Source organism: Pogona vitticeps, chromosome 1, assembly GCF_051106095.1.
Source record: "Pogona vitticeps strain Pit_001003342236 chromosome 1, PviZW2.1, whole genome shotgun sequence".
Lineage (NCBI taxonomy): Eukaryota > Metazoa > Chordata > Lepidosauria > Squamata > Agamidae > Pogona > Pogona vitticeps.
This window is the reverse complement of record NC_135783.1, coordinates 56,158,745-56,182,371: the sequence shown is the minus strand read 5'-3', so window position 1 is coordinate 56,182,371 and position 23,627 is coordinate 56,158,745. Positions and strand designations below refer to the sequence as shown.

The 23,627-nt window shown below is 39.4% G+C and overlaps 1 protein-coding gene across 1 annotated transcript in view; it reads left to right on the top strand.

Annotated features, from left to right (window-relative positions):
- Positions 1-23,627, top strand: part of FMN2 (formin 2) — a 245,110-nt gene that overhangs the window by 136,554 nt on the left and 84,929 nt on the right. Inside the window, exons 8-9 of the mRNA XM_020787324.3 lie at positions 979-1,040; positions 17,146-17,237. Of these exons, the coding sequence (XP_020642983.3) occupies positions 979-1,040; positions 17,146-17,237 (154 nt within the window). The remainder of the gene's footprint in view (positions 1-978; positions 1,041-17,145; positions 17,238-23,627) is intronic.

Below are 23,627 nucleotides of genomic sequence, written 5' to 3'. Positions count from 1 at the left end.
CACCAAATAAAATGCTGGTGTTGAGTTGCAGTTTTAAAGTTGATCAGGTGTGCTGTCACCACCTCGGGATCCATAACAAGATTAGTTCAAAGATGAACCACCACTGATATGGTTAACCCACAAACAACCATATTTTGGTACCTTTGTAATCAACTAGGGTGGATGTGAGTCAAGATCCAACATGTACACATCTCTCAGTGTGAAATTATCCTGTATACTGGAACTCAGCACAATTCAAACTCAACTGCTTTCTTCAGTCTTGATCAAACCAACACAAAATTATTTTGTCTTTGCTATCGTCGAATTACCTTAATTATCCTTCCCCATGTCCTTGTTAATCATAATCACTCTTTCCCCCCTTTTTGAAGTGCGGTTGATCAAAATTACTGTTTGTAATAACTAACTGTAAGTGTATATTGTTCTCACAGAAAAAGAGAGGTAGTAATGGACCCCTGCGGTATAAAACATAAGATGTTGCTTCAGGACCAGAAACTATATTAATTTCCCACCACTAAATATTTGGTTTTAGTACACAGAAGAGTTAGTCTTGTCAGGGATTTTGAAGGTTGCTGATTAAATTAATCAGTTTAAGGAGAGGCCTGACCAGTGACAGGTCTCCTGTGTGTCTGTGCATTTGACTATAATAGACTTGTAATGCTTTTAGTTGGACCATGAAATTCTGTGATGTGAAGCTTATCTCTGATCTTTGACTTCTGCCATACTCTTGGGATCCTGTGTGTGTCTTTCAGGGGAAAGGGGAGCATGAATTTCTTAACATTTGACATCTGGCTCCATCAGGATCTTTGTCTGCAGTCTTAGATGTAGCACTTTCCAAGGCATTAATCGACATTAAGCTGTTAAGCTGTATGACCTAAAGAAATATGGCCATAAAGAAATATTGTACTTAGTCTTTTCTTCACCAGTGGATTATTATCTTGACATGTAATCCTTTTTCACTTTTGTCTGTCTTTTTCACAGCTGTTGTGAACTTGGACAACTCGGTGGTTGACCTAGAAACTCTTCAAGCCCTTTATGAGAATGTGAGTAACAAGTCAAAGATGCACATGTACTAACTGTGTGTTCTTAGGAACATTTTTTTCCGTTTGTTTCAGAACAGCAGAAATGGGAGGAGACAGTTACTTTGTTGTGGCTGTGAATGTGTTGCTGTGAAAGAAGTACTTTTTTGCAATTCAAACTGAGTAGGAAATCAACAGTTATTCTTCAAATATAAGACATTATAAATTCATAGTCTTACATACAAAATCTTGCCAGATCTAAGAAGGGAGAAGTCATGTTGATGAAACATCAGATCATAAACCCTCATGGATTCACACCAGCAGGAGAAAACATTACTTTTTTCCTCTTCTTGTTCTTTTTATTTATTTTTTTATTTTTTGGCCAGAGGGAGTTTTCTTTGTAGTTGTATGATGTACGCTTTTAGAAAAGTAGCTAGCTTTACTGTGAAACAACTACTTTACATGTTAACTGTCCTTAGCATGTAATGTTTTACTTTTTTATACTGCAGTTTGAATGAAAGTCACTATTGCCATGCACACACACACACACACACACACACACACACACAGAGAGAGAGAGAGAGAGAGAGAGAGAGAGAGAGAGAGAGGAACAAAGGTGCTGTGCATGCAGGGGGAAAGACCTGTTGATTCCTTGGCTTATTTACCTGGTATATGATTATGGTTTTATCTGGTGGCTTAAAGCAGTGATTTGCCTGAGTGCAGTGGTTCGGTTGTCACTGTAGGTATAATAGAAAACATTTCCTCTCCCCCCAGACAGCCATGAAGGAAATAGCACATAGATGGACTAGCCACATGCATAAGGAATTCTAGTTATACGTCCATAACAGTACCGTAATTGTTAACTTACATTGTTTCTTTCTCTTTTGAAAACAGTCATTTAAAATAGTTTGAAGTTGCTTCTTTCCTCTGGCTGCTGAACTGTCAAGTAACATTCCAAATATGAACTTAGAGAATAGAGCACAATGGTGATGAGAAATAACATGTGGCAGTGCAACTATTAAAAGTTTATGTTAATCTCTGCTGGCTCCATTTCTTTCAGAGAAAGTTAAAAATATTTTTAATCCATTGTTCTCCACTGTGAAGAGCTGACGTTTTTCACAGAAAAGCTGACGTTTTTCACAGAACTTACCACCGCAGAATTGGGATGTGATCATTATCTTTTTCAATTGTTTTCCATATCTCACCATGCAACTCTTTGATGAAACTTCCCTCTGCACCCATGAGATTTCATATGAAAATGAGACCCAACTTCTTTTATGTACTTGTTTATGTTTATTATTTAATCATTTATTATTGTCCTGCGAATCTCGTATGGAAAATATGCACAATTGTAACAATCCTGCACTGTTTGGTATTTCTTCTATCCTTTTTGGGTGAATCCCATGCAAGAAAGAGGTCATTTTGCACAGGATGTGTAAAAAATATTGGGCACCTTGCCATTTTTTCCAGAAAAAGAGACATGAAATGTCAAAGAAATCTCAAATAAACAAATATGCAGGAAATCTTGTTACAAGGAGAAAACAAGGATTTGTTTCCGTTCCTGTCTGAGAATAAGAAGATTCATGTCTCTCCTGTAGAATACACTTCATATATCCCACTGGTAGAATGCACTGCACATCCATAAGAATAACATGGGTAAGCAACAGAGACAGGATTTCTGCAACTACCAATTAAACACATGCAGATGAGAACACTGACCAAGTCAAAATCATACCATCAGCTAGACCCAGAATATACGGGGATGAGTCTAGGGAGAGATAGAAAAAGTGACACCGCGTGTAAGTAACTAACAACAGCTAAGACCCAAGACAGACTCAAGTAACAAAAAACAAACAAACAATGTAACATTTAATAAGTGTTAGGAATATTAGGAATAAGTATTTTACATTATAGAAAAGGATCTGGTAAACCACCAAGTAGGAAAAGATTGAGGAAAGGTTAGGTAATGGATTGAGAGGAACAAATGAAAAAGAACAATGTGTAGCCTGTATAATTAAAATTGTAAACCGCCCGGAGAGTGCTTGTAGCGCTATGGGGCGGTATATAAGTCCAAAAAAAAAAAATCTGAATTTTTAAAAAACCACCTCTTTCTACAAGAAATACTACAACTTGTAAAGTACAGGTATGTGATATTCAGCTTCAGTATCTTTCCGTAGATCACTTATGACTGGATAGTGAAAACAAAAACAATCACTGTAACTCATAGCTGGATGTGTCAATCACTTAACTGAACCACCCATCCCCCCCCTTCACTTATCCTTGATTTTTCAGGATATGAGAGACTGGGAAGAAACACATACATTTTCACAGACACTCTATGTGTTCTCCAGATTGACAAGGTACTAATGAAACTCTGTGAGGCTTGGTCCACTTTGGAAAACTGAATCAGCCAGCTTGAGACTTCCATTTGGACATCACCCAGTCTTTCTGAATTAGCCCAACTTAAAATCATAGAATAGTGAAGTTGGAAGGGTCCCATAAGGCCATCAAGTCCAAGCCCCTACTGGATGCAGGAATACAAATCAAAAGGATATCTGGCAGGTGGTTGTCAAGATTCTCTTGAATGCTTCCAGTGTTGGAGCACTCGCCATCTCTAGAGGTAAATGTCTTACTGCTCTAACAGTTAGGAAGTTTTTTTTCCTGATATTCAGGAGTTCACAATGCAAGTGCACATCTATTACTGTTACTGTTTAAGCTGTGAACCTTACTGAGAATCTGAGTGTAGCTACCACCATAACCTTGAATATACTATATGCTGTAAAATATACAGCTAAATATAGTGGCTTAAATAAACAGCTTCTTAGCTCAGGTCTTCTTGACTGGATAGTGGTTTAGGTATCTTGTTGCAGAACCACTGGCTGTAATTTCGATTTCCCACTGTGCCTTCTGTGAGTAGAGCCAGCCTATGTGGCCTTAGGCAAGCTGGACAGTCCCAGGACACCCCCCAGAAGAAGGGAATGGTAAACCACTTTTGTGTATTCCCTTATTGAAAAAAACCTTGAAAGGGCCACCGTAAGTCAGAATCAACTTTACAGCACACAGTTATAATTATTATAGCTCAGGTTTCCTGTGAAAAGTATTAAAACTATGGGGATAGAAAATATTCTGTCCCCCCCCCTTGTGTCAACCCCAACATTTCCTCCAAAATGAGGGGGAAATTATTTCCTTTTGTAGGTGATGCTTGAACCCAGAATTTTAGTGGTCTACATTTTAACATTCCTTGTTGACCATTTTTGTTACTTCTCAGACACTGCATTAATTGTCAAATCTGAAATTCTTTTTTTTGTGCACAGTGAAAACGTTGTGGTGCTCGTTCTCAGACCTTCTATTTGATCTCAAAAACATATGGGAGCACTTGTTTTAAGATCTCTCTTCAAAATGTAATCACTTTTTCGCTGATTACATATGTCTGGCATGGCGCTTTTCCTTCGAGATGTGAAAGAAGCTTGGGCAGCCTCCAAGTCTAAACACACCCTAATTTCAAAAGCCACAATCCTGAGGGCTCAATTCCTGTTTACTGAGGAATTAAAGTCTTGTTAAACTACAGTTACTAAATACATCATAGTATTTTTGTTTTTGTGTTTTGTTTTTCACCAGGAAAAAACAACAAACTCCCAAATCATATACATTAACCTTATTTATCTGTATTGTTTTAGGATAGCGAAAAATTTTACTGGTTGTAACAACACCTCATCTGAGTATTTCTCACATTTATTCCCCAGCTTGCATGCCTTTGCTACATAGTTATTGAATAAGCAGTTATGTTACATTAACACATTATTGTACGGTAATTATTATTACTTTACAATTTTTGCAATATATTTTCTTTTTCTTTTTTATGACATTGTTTTTTTAAAAAGCCAACTCAAAGATCCTTTAATAAAAGTTAATTTTGAATTTTATCTTCCTTAGTTAAGGCTTATGATTCTGAACTTTTATTATTCTGTAAATAAGGGCCTGATCACATGTACCAAAAGAACACGTGTTAAACCTCTTTGGTCATTTTTTTTAGATTGTTCCATAAATTTACAGTCACATTATGCATGGTCAAGATTGATTCATTTTCATAGAAAAGTGAAGTTGGAATGGGCCTACAAGGCCATCAAGTCCAACCCCTTGCTCAATGCAGGAATACAATCAAAGCATATCTGCCAGGCGATTATATAAGTTTTTCTTGACTGCCTCCAATGTTGGAGTACTTGCCAACTCCTGAGGTAACTGGTTCCACAGTTGTACTGCTCTAACAGTTAGGAAGTTTTTCCTGATATTTAACCAAAATCTGGCTTCCTTTAACTTGAGCCCATTGTTGCATGTCCTCACTATGGGATGATCGAGAACAGATCCTGTCCCTCCTCTGTATGACAGCCTTTCAAATATTTGAAAACTGCAGTTTATTTCCTGCAGTTTAGTTCCTCCTCATTGGGTGGGTTGTTTTATTTTGTACCATTGTTGTATCACTTCCTTCACTAGCGATACAGCATGTGTGCACATTGCTATCGATTTTTCCCCATGCTAGGTCCCTGAGGAAGGCAGCCACCATTACTGCTGTGCAGTTGTCCTGCAATTAATTTTTTTAACGTTTCCACAGCCAATATATTGATACGTTGATATACTGCGGTCTACAATTTGACATGGACAATCTCTGTGCAGATTGACTCCCATGTGGCATTTCTCTTGTTTACTGTTTGATGCCTCAGCCTACTGTCTCCCAAGTGGCACAGCGATACAATGGGCAATGCATTACTTCCAGAGTCTCAGGCACCACTGATCAAACATTTTCAAGTGGAAATCCCTTTCCACCATATCGATGTATCAGTTGTGGATTTTTTAAAAAAATAAATTAAAATAAAAGGAGAGGGCAGGAACATCAGAAAAAAAAAACTGATTCCATGATGTAGCCAGCAATAATGTTTCAAATAGGAAGAAATGAATCAATAATGCTAAAATGAACGGGAATGTTCCTGCTGGTATAGATTACCAAGTGAGTGCAAAAATAAATGTATCAGTACAAGAGAGGTATGGAAATAATCTATAGAACTGAGATTCCTTTAGCAAGTGTGATCAGGCTCTAAGAGTGCATGAAAGCACTTAAACTTGTTCTTAAAAATTCTCTTGCTGATGATTGAGAACCCAACACAGCCCAGTTCACATTTTAATTTTTATGATTTAATTTGTGTACACTGACTGGTTTTTATAATTTTGTTTTGCTTTTTAAGATACAAAATTTATTTTTTTTATGGTTGAGGTGTTTATTTTTATTTATACATTTTAACCCACTTTCTGAGAGAACTGTGTTTTTTAAAAGTAATCTTATAAGCAGACTGAGCCTTAAATATTATCAGAATTCCCAAGATATTTTTCTGCTCAAGCCAGACCAGAAGGCCCTCCTACCCACCCAAGTCAATGGACACAATACCCAAAATCAGTCAAGCTATTTTGGCATCTCAGGCAGAAAACCCAACTGCCTTCTTGACAGTAGAAGTGCAATAATAACAAATTGTATAACTAACAATTTGTTACTCTTTTGAAGCACTTGAAGGTGGTTGCCTAAGATGGCTGCCATGCTCAGCCTAATGATAGGGCTTGCTCTGAAAAATCTCACAGGGTAGTTTTTCAGTTATGACCTAAATGACTTTTCTGGCTATTTGCAGGCTTGTTGCAGTATCAAAATTATGATGTTATTTTTTTATTCATGTAATTATTTGTGTAAAATAATTTCACCTCCCTTTTCTCCTTAAAAGGACCCAAACAAAAGAATACTCTGAAAAAAGCTGAAGACCAAATTGTTAATAGAGGAGCTCTGTGATAAAGGGCAAGTGCTCTGTTTGATTAAGGGAAGGAGGATGGGGGTGGGGGAAGCCTGGTAAGTTTTTAAATGTTACTTGTTTGGACTACACATCCTGTGTACCTGCTGAGGGGGAAATGGAACTTTTCTGATCTCTGGGCAGAGTCCAGTTAATTGAATGGATAGATCACTGATGAAAAATAGATGCTGATGAAAAATAGTAGCTCAGTATGTATATATATATATATATATATATATATATATATATATATATATATATATATATATATATATATATATATATATATATATATATATATATATATATATATATATATATATATATATATATATATATATATATATATATATATATATATATATATATATATATATATATATATATATATATATATATATATATATAGGGTTTCTAATAAAGAATATCCTACACATTAAACCAAATTCTATGATTTATCAACAATTATTCTATATACATTTTTCAAATGAGTTTCAGAAGGACTGATATTAGAGATGGGAGCTTTGTATTCATCTCCTGGGGGAGACAACTATGAAGCTTGCCACCATAGGTGGCTAGTCCGATTGGACCCTCCCCCCAAACCGGATATCCACTTACCGTTTGTGGTGCAGTGCACATGGCTATTGTCCTTCACACCAATTGCAGAAGTAACCCAACTGGGGCTACCTTGTCTCCCTGCACTGCTGCCCAATCAGCAGCTGAGCGGGGAGGCTCATCATCCTGCTCCCTCGACAGATTAATCAGCAGCACAGGGAGGCGAGGAAACCCCAGCCAGGCTACTTCCATGATTGGCGCAGCATGAAGGATGATGGCCGTGTGTGCCATACCACAAGAAATAAGTGGGTCTCTGGGAGGAGGGTCCAATTGGACTGGTCACCTGTGGGAGTGAGCTTTGTATTCTTCTCCCCTGGGAGACGAATACAAAGCTCCCATCTCTAGCTGATATATGTGAGAAGCAAAGAGAATAGATAATTTATGCAAATTAATAGAGAAAGGCTTGGGAATCTGTGGATAGCTCATTATGGGATTGGGTTAGATGAGTTTTCATCTCTGATGTATAGTTCTGTATTTAATTGCATGCATGTAATTTCTACAGATGTAAGTGGTACTTAAGTGGTTTATGAAAAAGTCCTTTACAAGTTGTTGTAAATTATATTCTTGTCTCCTGCTCCGAAAAGGGGTGGGAAAACTGGAGGCTGCTTAAAACTTCTCATAATAGCAACTTACTCTCATTACATTCAAAGGCAGCCACTGGCAATACATAAAGAAAATCAATTAAAATAATAGGGATAGAGGTGTGTGTGTGTGTGTGGTATTTTGATCTGTTGCCTTCATTGTAATTGGAGTCTCTGGTATCAAAGACACAGTCACCCGAACTGCAGTGCCTCACATTGGTGTGTCAACCATAAATAAGACTGTGCTATAATCGTTAATACTATATTTATCTGTATATATGAAAAACAGTACATTTCAGAAAAGACAACAATTTATGAAATGAAAGTTCTGATAACTGTCTTGCAGAAGGCTCCCACCCAAGGTGTTTTACTTTCCTACTTGTATATTCCATAGAAGACTGTGAAGGGATATAATCTTGCAGCCTGTTGTGCTATATTACAATTAGCTTGTACCCAGAGGCCTTCTATTTAATTTATTTCAATGTATTATTTCAATGATGTGTCAAGTGTAATCAGGAGCTAATGAATTTTTATGTGAACCATCTGGTGAATGTTCCTTTGATAAAATGCCTTTGAGGGAAGAGAAAGACCTCTTTTTATTTCTTAGTATGGGGTATGAATTTGACTTCAATTTTTTTTTTCAAAAACACAAATATAGCCAAAATTAGTTATGGAGATTTCATAGTCAACCCTAGAAAAGAGCCGTGGTGTCTAATGAATAGAATAGAAAGGCAGAAAAATTTAGTAGGCCTGTTTCATCTCCCAAACTGATTTGTCTTCCCCAGCAGATTAGAACATGACTGTAGATTTTATATTTTGTTTTGATAATAATATATGATGCTTACTTCTTTTGTTACTCCCTAAACTTTCACTTTGGGCTCCAAAGCAACATTATGTGGTTTTGGAAAGCATAATTCACTTTTTCTCAAAAATTTCTTCTTCTCAGTTTGCATATACACTAACAGAAATTAAATTGTAAGAGCTTTCAACGTCAGAACCTTACTACACCCACCAGATAAAAACTTCAGGCCTATTAAAATATTCAGCAGGAAAAGTATACTCAGCTTGTGATGGATCAGTGGCTCATTTGTTTTAATGGACCATCAGCATCCATTACATCATCATGATAGACATAGGGATTTTCTTAGAAGATATAGCCATGTTAGTCTGCGCTAGTATATCCAGCCAAAACAAAAGAAAAAGTAAAAAGTAAAGAAGAAGAAAATGTTGTGGCATCTTAAAAACTTACCACTATATTTTAATGTGAGATTTCGTGGACAAGTTCACTTCCTCAGACCAAGGGAATTTCTTGTTACGTAAGGGCATGAATCTGAACCTGAGGCTTTTTTGCTAGAAGTTGTCATTCAGAACGTTTGCCCTCATTTGGTGCAGAGACACCAGAAAAATCCCTTCCACTATCATACATGAATAAGCAGTAACTTGACAAATGCAAAACTATAAATGTCTTCATTTATTTTGCCCCACAGATATGAGTCAAATCTGAGAAAGGCATTCTCCCAAACTATGGGCCTTAACACCACATATCTAGTCCAGATTACCTCTAAAACTTGCTATAAAATATAGAGGGAAAACACATACACCTAAATATTAAAGTTTATAAATCCGAAAATCCAAGCTTCTAAGAAGAACTCTGCTGGATCTTACTGAAGGCCTGCTTCATGCACCAGCATCTCATACCTTTAGATCCCATTGGTATCATATAATTATCTGAATAACCTGATAAATTTGCTCTGCATAAACTTTTCCCACCCCCCTTTAAAACCATTTATGTTGGTGGTCCCTGCTGCTCTTGTCATAACAATTTGAGTACTGTGACTATGTGTGGAGGAGTACTTCCATTTGTGTACTTGAATTGCCCATCATGTAATTTTATTGAATTCCCTGAAATTCTTGTGTTTTGAAAAAAATCTCTTTACCCACAGCACACGTCACTTCAAAACCTGGACTATTCACTTTTCCCTGAAATGAATACTTCCTAATTTATTCAATGAAGCCAAGAATTTACAGCAAAGGGTCAATCGAAATTACAAGGTGTAATTATCTATCCAATTTTATTCAGTGGTTGAAATCCTGTTGGCACATCTGTACCATGTAACAAGGTATGGTGTCATCAGCTGTGGCTATGCTGTAGCCATGATGGGGCTATAAAAAACGTTCTCTATGGATCCCTGTTGTCCTAGGAGAGCCTTTGAGAGCCACAGAACAAGAGCGAAATGATAAAGATGGAAAATCACCACCATAAGTCCCAGTCCTTCTGCTGGGACAGGCTGCTATAACTTTCCAGCATTAAATCATTGTCTCTTCAACTCCACGGCTCCCAAATGCTGCCCTAGGATGTGTTGGAGAAAATAACAATCCTAGATAAGCCCTAGGATGTGTTGGAGAAAATAACAAACCTAACACTTGGTTACAGTGGGAAGGGGGCTTCATAGCCTAACATAATTATGCTTTGCCACTCATCAATTAGCCAGTATTGAGCATCCATGTAAATTCTAGTCCTGGTCTCTGGCCATGCAGCCAGCATGGTGGATTTCAGTCGCCCAGCATGGTAGAGACTGCAATCCCTTTCTTTAGCCTTTTTAGAATAGTTTTTATATGCAAAGGCCTAGTCACTGTGGGAACAAAAGGGGTAAGTGAAGCTGGGACTTTTAGCTATTCTCCTTCATGTTTCCCCTGTGCTGCAGCTGGCTTTTGTAATTCATGCTCTGCCCAACTAAAAGGAATTAACAAAAAAAAAAATACCTCCAGTAGGATGAAGGGAATTCCTAGGGAACAATAAAAACTGTGGGGCTGTAGGAAGCTTTTCATTGCCCCTAAATGGCAATGGCTGATGATGTCACTCTCACTGCAGTGGCTAAAGCTGCACAACAGGATTTCAGCCAGAGGTTAAGGACATTTGTTTGGAGAAGACACTGATTTTTTCCCTCTCTAACTGATAAAAAAATGAAAAGAAATCTGGTAGATGCAGAACAGATATAAGGAGAAAGAAACACATTTTGCATAAAATTTGGAATCCTAGTCGGATGTTAAATTAAATAAGTGTTCCTTTTTCTCAAAGACCTAGTAAGTTCTAATTTTAGAACAAGCCCAGCACATTATTTCCAAACAGAGGCAGTAAAAAGTGTTTTATTATGCTTACCATGTGTGTCAACCCAGATGCGCAAAACATCTTCATCCCAGCAGTGCACATCCTGAAAATGGCCAAGGATAATTTATCGAGGCTGCCTGGTACAAATTTGGAACATTTCATCTAGCCCCCAGAGCTTATCTGTTTTGAAAATTGGATGAATTGATTGCTGTGTCTTAACTCCTTAGGTCAATTTGTTGAAGATCACAACATTTCTAACTTTAAAATGTTGTTATATTTTATATTGTTATTATATATGTTGGAAGCCACCCAGAGTAGTCAATTGACTAGATGGGCGGGGTATAAATGCAATAAATAAATAAATATTTATAGACAGACATGTAATATGAGAAGTATATGCGCAAATGGCCAGTGCCTTTTAGACATTAGCTGCAGCTATGGATTCTGGTATTGTGTACTCTAGATGGGAGATGCCCAACTTATTTACTCGTCTATGTTCTGGAGGGCCTGTAAATCTTAGAAGCAATCATCCCTGAGCTTCTTGTCTTAGTGTCTTTTATTTCCATTACTTCCTTTCCCTCAGAACAGTTCTTTCTGCTTATGCTTAGAAAACATCAGCAGCAACTAAGGAATTATATGACATGTAATCTCTAAGATAGCATGTAGCATGCACTTCTCCCTGTCTTTCAGGCTGTGACTCCTAGAGCTGATTGGGGAACATCTGGTCTTTGGGACTGTTTGACTTAAATTCCAATTAGCTCTTGGCAGCTTGGCCAAAAAAGGGAGGGGATAATGGGAGTATCAGTCTTCATTTCTTATCGCTTACCGTTCCTTGTAAAAACATGTTTTCTTTCACACATTTCTAGCCAAGGGTCAGAACCCAACTGGTGGTCCCAGCTAGAGCTGATCTGTTGAATCAAGTGTTGACGCATCATTCAATGATTCAGCATAATTCATCTCTAGTCAGAACTAGCAATTGGGTTTAGGCCTAACCCTTGGGCTAGCACGTCAGAATGTTGCTACTTTTGCATCATCAAGAGCATTTGGGGCAGCTAGTATCAAGTGTGTCCATAGTACAGTGGGGCATCAACTTACGAACGTCCCTACTTAATGAAAATTTCGAGTTACGAAAAGCTCTGGTTGCAAATTTTTGGTTTGACTTGCAGCCGGAGCTTCGACCTACGAAAGGAAAAAGGCAGGTGGAAAGGGTGGGAAATTCAAAGCTGCAACCACTGCCCTCTGCCTCCTGTCCCCGCTGCCTTCTACCTCCCATCTCCGCTGCCTCCTGAAGCGGCGGAGGTAACAGGGAAGGGAGGCAGAGGGCAGTGGGGAAGGCTTTGGAAGCCCAGCTTCCCAGGCTTCCAAAGCCATCCCCGCTACTCTCTACTTCCTGTCCCCGCTGCCCTCTGTCTCCTGTCCCCGCTACGAGGCAGGGAAGCCCAGTTTCCAGCTTCCTGGGCTTCCAAAGCCGCACCGACCGCCACACTGGGTGCCGGTGCTTTGGAAGCCTGGGAAGCCTCCGCAGCAAATTTTTGGATTTTTGTTTTGTTTTGTTTTTTTGTAGCCCCAGGGACTTGCAGTGTTTTTGTGTGTGTGTGTGTGTGTGTGTAATTTTTTTTCCTTTGGCCAGAGAGGATTAAATGGTTTTCAATGCATTCCTATGGGAAACGGTGCTTCGACTTACAAAATTTTCAAGTTGCGGCCACCGTTCCAATACGGATTAATTTCATAAATTGAGGCACCATTGTACATGTTGAGTGGCATAGAGTATACTGACACAGATGTGAAGCTGCCTTCTCTCCACACTCACAAAGAAATCACAATACACCTTCACGAATATAAATCACAATACACCTTAGTTAAACCATTTTAGAGAAACAGTTTTTTCCAACTGACAAAAGTGTTAGCCATGTATATATTTTACTCCCTGCCTGTTCAGTCTACATGCAGAATATTATCATACAAAAAGTTGCATTAGAATAAGATGAAGGAGCAGTGCAAATCTGTGAAAGAAACATCCATAATTTTAGATACATAGATGACACTGTATTCCTGGCAGAAAACAGCAATGACGTGAAATGATTATAGATAAAAGTTAAAGAAAGTGTAGGAGTACACGAACCTTGACATTAAAGACAAAAATGACAACTACAGAAGAATTACACAGTTGTAATGCAGACAATGAAGAAAATGGAAATAGTTAAAGATTTCCTCTACCTTGATTCTGTCGTCAATCCAAATGGAGATGGCAGCCAAGAAGTCAGAAGCAGACAGAGATTTGGAAGGACAACTATGAAGGAACTAGAAAGCATCCTCAAGTGTTGTCATAAGGTGTTGCAGGAGACCAAGACCATCCATGCTATGGTACTTCCACCTACTACAGTATATATAGATGTAAAAGCCGGACCACAAAGAAAGCAGACAAGAACAAAATCATTCATGATGTGATGCTGGAGGAGAGCTTTATGTATTGCCAGAAAGAAAAATAAATATGTTCTTCATTACAGCAACCCTGAATTCTTACTGCAAATGAATCAGTGGCTATAATATCTTGGACATAGTCGTGAGAATATAAGACCAATGGGAAAAGATAATAATTCTGGGGAAAGCAGTACAAGAAAAAGAGAATATGAGATGGATTGATTTCATAGAAGGGACACATGACCTTTAATTGCAAGACTTGAAGAGAGCTATTAATAATAAGACCTTCTAGATTATCTAATTCATTGGGTCACTTGACAGAAGAAAATCAATGGCATGTAACTACAACAAACTTTATTACCAAAGAGAGTAACCCATTAGAGAAACTACATTACCTTTAAATTGTTCCTTTCAAGCTCTGATGCCACGCTGTATAATTCCATTGTTAATAAACCTGAGCAATGTCAGACCAAGTGTCATTCTCTCGTCACAGCTATACTTCTTCAGTTCAGGACCAATTTAAGCAATCAGTCATCACAAGTTAAATATTACCTTATAGGGGAAAGAGGGGGAGTGTATATAGCTTTGAGATGTAGAAGGTGTTTATTTCCATGAGAGAATTGTTCTAGAAACATTAGCTACACATTTTTCTTTCAGCTTTAGAATGCTAGGTAGGTACTGTATGAGCATTTGTTATCGTTGTTGTTTAGTCATTTAGTCGTGTCCGACTCTTCGTGACCCCATGGACCAGAGCACACCAGGCCCTCCTGTCTTCCACTGCATCCCAGAGTTGGGTCAAATTCATGCTGGTAACTTCAGTGACACTGTCCAACCATCTCATCCTCTGTCATTCACTTCTCCTCTTGCCTTCACACTTTCCTAACATCAGGGTCTTTTCCAGGGAGTTTTCTCTTCTCATGAGATGGCCAAAGTATTGGCGCCTCAGCTTCAGGATCTGTCCTTCCAGTGAGTACTCAGGGTTGATTTCCTTTAGAATTGATAGGTTGTTCTCCTTGCAGTCCAGGGGACTCTCAAAAGTCTCTTCCAGCACCACAATTCAAAAGCATAAATTCTTCGGCGGTCAGCCTTCTGTATGGTCCAGCTCTCACTTCCATACGTCACTACAGGAAAAACCATAGCTTTGACTATTCTGACTTTTGTTGGCAAGGTGATGTCTCTGCTTTTTAAGATGCTTTTGAGGTTTGTCATCGCTTTCCTCCCAAGAAGGAGGCGTCTTTTAATTTCGTGGCCTCTGTCACCATCTGCAGCTATCATGGAGCCCAAGAAAGTGAAATATGTCACTGCCTCCAAGTCTATGTATGTGCATAGTTTGTAATATTTTTAATATTTTTAAATGGTCTCAAAATATTGATTGTTTTTATAATGATTTTATTGCTGAACTTTGTTCTGAGATTATGATGTATAGGCTGGACTATGTGTAGGCATTCTTCAGTCTCGAGAGATTATAAATGTTAACATACATACATACATACATACATACATACAGACAATACTTTAAAAGAATACAACTGCAAAGCATCATAAAGGGAAAACTCTTTTGCCGTTATAACACTTCGAACAAAATAACATTTGTTGTTGTTTGCTTTGAACCAAATACTACTGGATATAGCACCTTATACTTGAATTGTCTGGGTATCTGGACTCTAGCTTTTCTTCCTCCCTGGTATAACTCATTTCCTCATTGTCACATATTGTGGCAATTGCTGTCTTTTTTTGTCTTCCAAACACCTGGATCTCTGGTGGGTTTTGTTCATTCTCTTTTTCTCTTCTCTCTCTCTCTCTCTTTTTTGCATGATGTTAGACAATCACTTATCCACACAAAGTGGTGCATTAGATTGTCATAATCCCTGTCTTTGCACGTGTTTTCCCTGCATCCATGTTGTTGAAGCGCCAGCCTACTCTGCATACCGTTACACTATCAATTCAGTGATGGAGTGGAGGTATGAAGAAAAAAGATACCATAAATCAGTAAGGGAGAACATTTGTACGTTATCACACTTATAGTCAGTAGAAATAGGATCCCCTCTCCCACTTCAAAGGATGAGATTAGTCTTTTACTGGACAAGAGATCAGATGACTCCAGACACCAGAAGTAGAAATGAATTAAGGAGGATGGGCTTGAGATGGTGGGAGAGGGCCGCAGTAGTTCCATCATTAATCACATCACAAAACACAGCCACCATTGAAAGAAAAATGGTACAAAATGAACTTGGAAAATCTCCTGTAGTTTTTTTCTGTACTAATTTGAAGGATCCCTGCATGCTGATAGATCATTGCAGAAAATGCACTGCAACAAGGTGTGTGTTGTTTAGATCAATGGTCCCCAACCTTGGGCTTCCAGATGTTCTTGGACTTCAACTCCCAGAAATCCTGGCCAGCAGAAGTGATGGTGAAGGCTTCTGGGAGTTGTAGTCCAAGAACATCTGGAGGCCCAAGGTTGAGGACCACTGGTTTAGATCACTCATCCCCAAATGATATATCCTATTCCCAAACTTCTTAGACCATGACGCAATCTCTCTCTGGATTATCCCCGTATTGATTTTATAAGTAAAGTGAAAAAACTTTTCTCATTTACATTTCCAAAAATGTAATTGTTTTGTATTTAAATAAAAGTTAATTGCCTGTATTTTCTCAATCCATTCATAAGATCTCTCTGTTCTGTACCATCGAGTCAATTCTGAGTTACGATGGCCCTTTTCAGGGTTTTCTAGGTAGAGAATACTCAGGAGTGATTTACCATTCCCTTCTTTTGGGGGCATACTGGGACTGCTTGCCCAAGGCCACACAGGTTGGTTTTTCTGGGAGTGGAGAATTGAACTCTGCAGCCAGAAACCTAACTCACTGAGATATCCAGACAGCCTATAATAATTATATTAGAACTGCAGAGCTGGAAGGAGCCCTATGGATAATTAAATCAAGCCCCTGTCAAGGAGGCACATTGAGGAATCAAATCCCCAACTTTGGGCTCTGCTTCCAGATACCTAAACCACTGAGCTATCCAGTGAAAAATTGCTTCTCCCTTTATTCCCAAAATGCAAATCTTGCCTCATGTGGGAGTACATGCTGCTGAAACCCTTGGTTTAGGCTGTCACGCTTAATTTTGTCAAATTGGTTTTTGCAGGTCAAATTCCATTCAGGTGCAAGCAAATAATGAAAAAGAAAAAGTGCTTTAAAATGTCATTTGATCCTCCAAATTATTTTTACAATTCAGAAGGGCTATGTTGTGTGTGAGTATCTTGCATTGCTAAATGCGTTTGGACCTGTTGGAAATTATTTATAGGTATAAATTGAAAGGGATGTAGAACTGTTTTGTTGTGCATCAAGCCCTTCTATATTTAACATTATTCCATGAATTATGTTTGCCCCAAATAAATACTGACACCGCAGTGTGTCCCAGAGAGTGGAAAAAACAAAGAGTCAGGAAATCAAAAGTAAATTTTAATTGACCAACTTTTCATTGAAAGTATTATTTATTTCTCAATTTACTGATTTACATATTTGCATAGTACTTTCCAACCACATGATATTCTATATTTCTGTCTGTTTGTGTTTTACAGAGAGCACAGTCAGATGAACTGGAAAAGATAGAAAAACATGGAAAATCAAGTAAAGAAAAAGAGAACGCCAAGTCTTTGGACAAACCTGAACAGTAAGGATATTATATCCTTAAGTTGATTGCAAGTGTTCAAAGTATTACACTTGTTGGCTGAATTACACTTCAGATTAAGACACAATGAAAGTTGTTCTGGCTCAGACCACTAAAGGTTCAGTAAATGATACACCTAATCAGAGTTCAGCTCTATTTCACATGATATCATTTAAAATGTAAGTAATATAATTTATAACGGCTATTTTCAGAGAAATAGTACCTTGCCAATTTCCTTCTTCTGTTAGGGGTCCTTAGCTTTTTCACTTCCTCCCTCATCAACAGGTATGTTTACTTCTGTCATATTATCCTTATCTCAGTCTTTCCCCTGTTTCCTGTTTTCTTGCCCCCAGTTTTGTGTTCAGAGGTTAATCCTTATTTAAAATACATTCCTACTCTATTTTACTGTTAAATATATATTCCTGTTGTACTGGAATATGAAGAACATTTGATGGACACTAAGGCTGTGTGGCTTATTTGGCTAATTCTCAACCGAATTGCATGTATTTGAACCAAATATCAAGTCTGAAGCACATTAGATTAGATCCAAATTTGATCTGGATCAATCAAAATTGCTTTCAGCTAATGAGGTGGATCAGACTCTAAAAGAATGTCAGACAGTGGCTGATATCCAGTAGTAAGTCACAACTAGAGTAGATCCATTGAATCAATGGGGATTTGGTGAGTCATCATCTATGTACCATTGATTCAGTGAACCAATTCTGGTAGTGATTTACCCAATGTATTTCAACCAGTAGCTGAAATCCTGTTGTTTTGTGTAATAAACTAGAGTAGGTACACAGAATCAGTGGGGATTTGGAGAGTCAGCTCCTTCATATGTTCCATTGATTCAAATGGGCCTACTTTAGTTGTGATTTACTGTACTAAGCAAAAGGATTCCATCCAATGTGTCTTTGAAACAGTGCAAAACAACACCATATAAGGAAAATCCCAGGTGGTATACTTGGAAGGGAAAGGAAAGAGGGGTATTTCTCCTTGAGATGTCTAGTTTGCAGTCTCAGGCAAGAATCTCACCAGAACTTCCTAGTCACATGACTTGCTGGTAAGGACTGTACAATGTCACTGAAATTACATATTCACTTCCTCATGGTTTTGCTTTGCTCTAGCTATTAGAAACAGATAATTGAAAATCACTGATTAGTGTTCTGATGATGGTTGATTGTCTTAGTCTATACATTTTGTCTTGTTAATTTGGATTGTCTAGTTTTCTCCTGTTTGCCTTTTCTTGTAGTTAATTATTAGAGTACTAATTTGTTTTATCTGTGTAAAGCTTGATATACTCAGTTGTGACCTTTATTCTTGCCCACTGCTCCATGCCTCCTGCTTGCACCCTGGGCTGGTCAAGAATCTTACTATAAATTTCTAGTCACCATTTTGAAAAAACTTTGTCGGAGTTTGTATGTGTTTCTCCTTTTTTTCACCCTCTCAATATCCAACCTTCAATCTTCCTTTCCTAATCTTTTCCCCATCTAATTCCATCCTTCCTTACTCCTTTAATTGACTGCTTGTTGAACTGAGTCTTGTTTTCAGTATTATTCTGGTAGAGCTTTAATGAGGCAAGGATGCTTCTTTTATGCCCTCCTACCCTCACACATTCTGGGCCCTTTTTTCTTTTTAAGCATCTGCTTGATTTAGACTTCAATCTCATGGGTTCAGTGTGTTCATTATATCTGTAGAGAGCCAGTTTTAGTCACAGGCACCACATATAAATCACAGACAGTACGAGAATACAGAAAAGCCCACACAGATTATTTATTATTTATTTCAAATATTTTTATCCTGCCTTTCTCCTTAAAAGGGCCCAAGATTAGCCAAACTGAAGCATGTCAAAGCAAATATTAAAGGTGAAGAGAACAAAAATCCTTGCATTGGTGTGTATGAAACCTGCCAGAAATCATCAAATTTCCAAATTTCAATTTAGATACAGATCCAAATTAAATTATATAATGGCCAGGTTGGCCTGAAGCAAATCAGGGGACCCTAGCACAGCTCAAATAGATACCCAATATCTCCTGTGTTACCTTTCTTTACTGTGTTACCTTCTTTACTGTTGTATTTTCCCTCATATAGGTGAATTCCTTCTGTTTAACAACTTGTATGTGAAGAATATGTCTATCACAAAGGGAAGTGTAGCTTTGTAATGCTCCCCAGGCCCAACCCTTGAAGGAGGCTATGTGTGTGTGTGTGTGTGTGTCCACATATAGATATATACACAATTATTGTGTATGTTCATTCTGATCCTTGTTCAAGAGCGAGTCATGGTGCCACATCAGTGCTTTGCTGCTCCATTCTGAATCCAGGTCTGACTCTAGGGATTGTCACTATATAGCATTTGCTGGCTCAAACCCTCTAAATGGCTCATCATCCCTGTCCCCCTACATTTCTTTTCCTTTTCCTTGAGACAAGTGGGCAATAGTAACACCAAAATAGCCACTCATTGGTAGATCCTTCTGCTGCATCCACCATTTAAATCCCCTGGTAAGGGGTTTGCCTCAGAGTACAGCACCATCAGTATCTAGGATCCATCAAAGGGAAATTAAAAGGTGGGTATAGAAAATAGTCAGAGCTTAAACTGAAGAGAGTAGGAAAAACCACTGGGCTACTCAGGTATAATCTAAATCATATCCCTTATGAATACACAGTGGAAGTAAAGAACAGATTCAAGGAACTAGTTTTGGTGGACAGAGTGCCTGAAGAACTATGGATGGAGGCCTGTAACATTGTACAGGAGGCATCAACAAAAACCATCCCAAAGAAAAGGAAATGCAATAAAGCAAAGTGGCTGTCCAATGAGGAGAGAAGGGAAACAAAATGCAAGGGAGATAGGGAAAGTTACATAAGATTGAATGCTGTCTTCCAAAGAATAGCAAGGAGAGACAAGAGGGCCTTCTTAAATGAATAATGCAAAGAAATAGAGGGGGGAAAAAACAGAAAAGGAAAAACCAGAGATCTGTTCAGGAAAATTGGAGCTATTAGAGGAACATTTTGTGCAAATGTGGACATGATAAATGACAAAAATGGGAGGGACCTAACAGAAACAGAAGACATCAAGAAGAGGTGGCAAGAATACACAGACGAATTATATCGGAAAGATTTGGATATCCCGGACAACCCAGACAATGTAGTTGCTGACCTTGAGCCAGACATCCTGCAGAGTGAAGTCAAATGGGCCTTGGAAAGCCTGGCTAACAATAAGGCCAGTGGAGGTGATGACATTCTAGTAGAACTATTTAAAATCTTAAAAGATGATGCTGTTAAGGTGCTACATTCAATATGCCAGCAAGTTTGGAAAACTCAAAAGTGGCCAGAGTATTGGAAAAGATCAGTCTACGTACATCCCTATCCCAAAGAAAGGCAGTGCCAAAGAATGCTCCAACTACCGTACAATTGCAGTCATTTCACACGCTAGCAAGGTTATGCTCAAAATCCTACAAGGTAGGCTTCAGCAGTATGTGGACCGAGAACTCCCAGGAGTACAAGCTGGATTCCGAAGAGGCAGAGAAACTAGAGAACAAATTGCTAACATGCGCTGGATTATGGAGAAAGTCAGAGAGTTCCAGAAAAAATATCTACTTCTGCTTCATTGACTGCGCAAAAGCCTTTGACTGTGTGGACCACAGCAAACTATGGCAAGTTCTTAAAGAAATGGGAGTGCCTGACCACCTTATATATCTCCTGAGAAACCTACGTATATGTGGGACAAGAAGCAACAATTAGAACTGGATATGGAACAACTGATTGGTTCAAAATTGGGAAAGGAGTTTGACAAGACTGTATATTGTCCCCCTGCTTATTCAACTTATATGCAGAATACATCATGCAAAAGGCTGGAATGGAGGAATCCCAAATCGGAATTAAGATTGCCGGAAGAAATATCAACAACCTCCGATATGCAGATGATACCACGCTGATGGCAGAAAGTGAGGAGGAATTAAAGAACCTTGTAATGAGGGTGAAAGAGGAGAGTGCAAAAAACAGCATGAAACTCAACATTAAAAAAAACTAAGATCATGGCCACTGGTCCCATCTTATTGTAGGCATCCTTCAGTCTCAAGAGACTATGGTATCGTGCTCTGTATGGAGGTCTTGGAACAGTGTCTTGTGTGGCTGAGAAGGCCAATTCGAGAGTGACAATCCCTTCCACACTGGAGACAAATCCAATCTGTCCCCTGTCCAGCTCCCTGGTTTTGCTTGTTTCGGGACTGCCTCTTTGCCTCGGTCTGCTGTACAAGTGTCTCTTCAAATTGGGAGAGGCCATGATGCACCGCCTGCCTCCAGGCTGAACGCTCAGACGTCAAGGTTTCCCATCTGTTGAGGTCCATTCCTAAGGCCTTCAGATCCCGCTTGCAGATGTCCTTGTAGCGCAGCTGTGGTCTCCCTCGGGGGCGGCTTCCCTGCACTAATTCTCCATACAGGAGATCTTTTGGAATCCGACCATCAGCCATTCTCACGACGTGCCCAAGCCAACGTAGACGGCGCTGTTTCAATATTGTATACATGCTGAAAATTCCAGCTCGTTCTAGGACTACTCTATTTGGAACTTTGTCCTGCCAGGTGATACCAAAAATGCGTCGGAGACAACGCATATGGAAGGTGTTCAGCTTCCTCTCCTGCCATGCACAAAGGGTCCAGGACTCGCTGCAGTATAGGAGTGTGCTCAGGACACAGGCTCTATAGACCTGGATTTTGGTGTATGCCGTCAACTTCTTGTTAAGCCATACTCTCTTTGTGAGTCTAGAGAACATGGTAGCTGCTTTCCCAATGCGTTTATCCAGCTCGACATCTAGGGAGAGAGTGTCAGAGATTGTTGAGCCAAGGTACACAAATTCATGAACAACCTCCAGTTCTTCCATGGAGATAGTAATAGAGGGAGGTGAGTCCACGCCCTGGCACATGACTTGTGTTTTCTTCAGGCTGATAGTTAGTCCAAAGTCTTGGCAGGCCTTGCTGAAATGATTTATGAGTTGTTGGAGGTCTTCAGCAGAGTGGGCAACAATGGCTGCATCATCAGCAAAGAGGAAGTCCCGCATACATTTCATTTGGACTTTGGTCTTCGCTCTCAATCTAGTGAGATTAAAGAGCTTTCCATCTGATCTAGTCCGGAGATAGACACCTTCTGTTGCAGTTCCAAAGGCCTGCTTCAGCATGACAGCAAAGAAGATCCCAAACAGGGTTGGCGCAAGGACACAGCCTTGTTTTACTCCGCTTCGGATGTCAAAGGGATCTGATGTTGAGCCATCAAAAACTACAGTGCCCTTCATTTCCTCATGAAAGGACCTGATGATATTAAGGAGTTGAGGTGGACATCCAATCTTGGGAAGTATTTTAAAAAGTCCATCCCTGCTAACCAAGTCAAAGGCCTTTGTGAGATCTATGAAGGCCACAAAGAGTGGCTGTTGTTGTTCCCTGCATTTCTCCTGCAGCTGTCGGAGGGAGAATACCATGTCAGTGGTGGATCTGTTAGCTCGAAAACCACACTGTGATTCCGGATACACTCTGTCTGCAAGCACCTGAAGTCTCTTCAGCACAACACGGGCCAGCAGCTTCCCTACAACGCTGAGAAGAGAGATACCACGGTAGTTATTGCAGTCGCCCCTGTCGCCTTTGTTCTTATACAATGTGACGATGTTTGCGTCCTTCATGTCCTGTGGTACTCCACCTTCTCTCCAGCAAAGAGAAAAGAGTTCATACAGCTCAGTGGTGATGATCTCTTTACAACACTTCAAAACTTCAACGGGGATGTTGTCCTTTCCAGGTGCCTTGCCAGAGGCAAGGGAATCCAAGGCTGCTTTTATTTCTGCTAAAGTTGGTTCACTGTCCAGCTCTTCCAAGAGAGGCAGGCACTCAATGTTATTTAGTGCCTCTTCCGTTACTACATTCTCTTTAGAATATAGCTCAGAGTAGTGCTGTACCCAGCGTTCCATCTGCTGTGCTCGATCCTGGATGATCACGCCTGTAGTAGACTTCAAGGGAGCAGATTTCTTCTGTATTGGACCTAAAGCCTGCTTGATACCATCATACATTCCCTTGATGTTACCTGTGTCCGCTGCTATCTGTATCTGAGAGCAGAGCTGAAGCCAATAATCATTGGAACATCTCCTGGCAGTCTGTTGGACTTGGCTACGAGCAGCTCGAAGAGCCTGCAAGTTGTACTCACTAGGACAGGCTTTGTATGCTGCTAGAGCTCTCCTCTTATCCTCGATGGCTGGAATCAGCTCCTCTGAATGGGCTTCGAACCAGTCAGCCGTCTTTTTGGTCTTCTTGCCAAATGTGGACAAGGCAGTGTTATAAACAGCGTTCTTGAAGTGTTCCCATCGTTCAGGTGCATTCGCATCAGCCGGGCCTGGAAGGGTTTCCTGAAGCGCTTGGGCA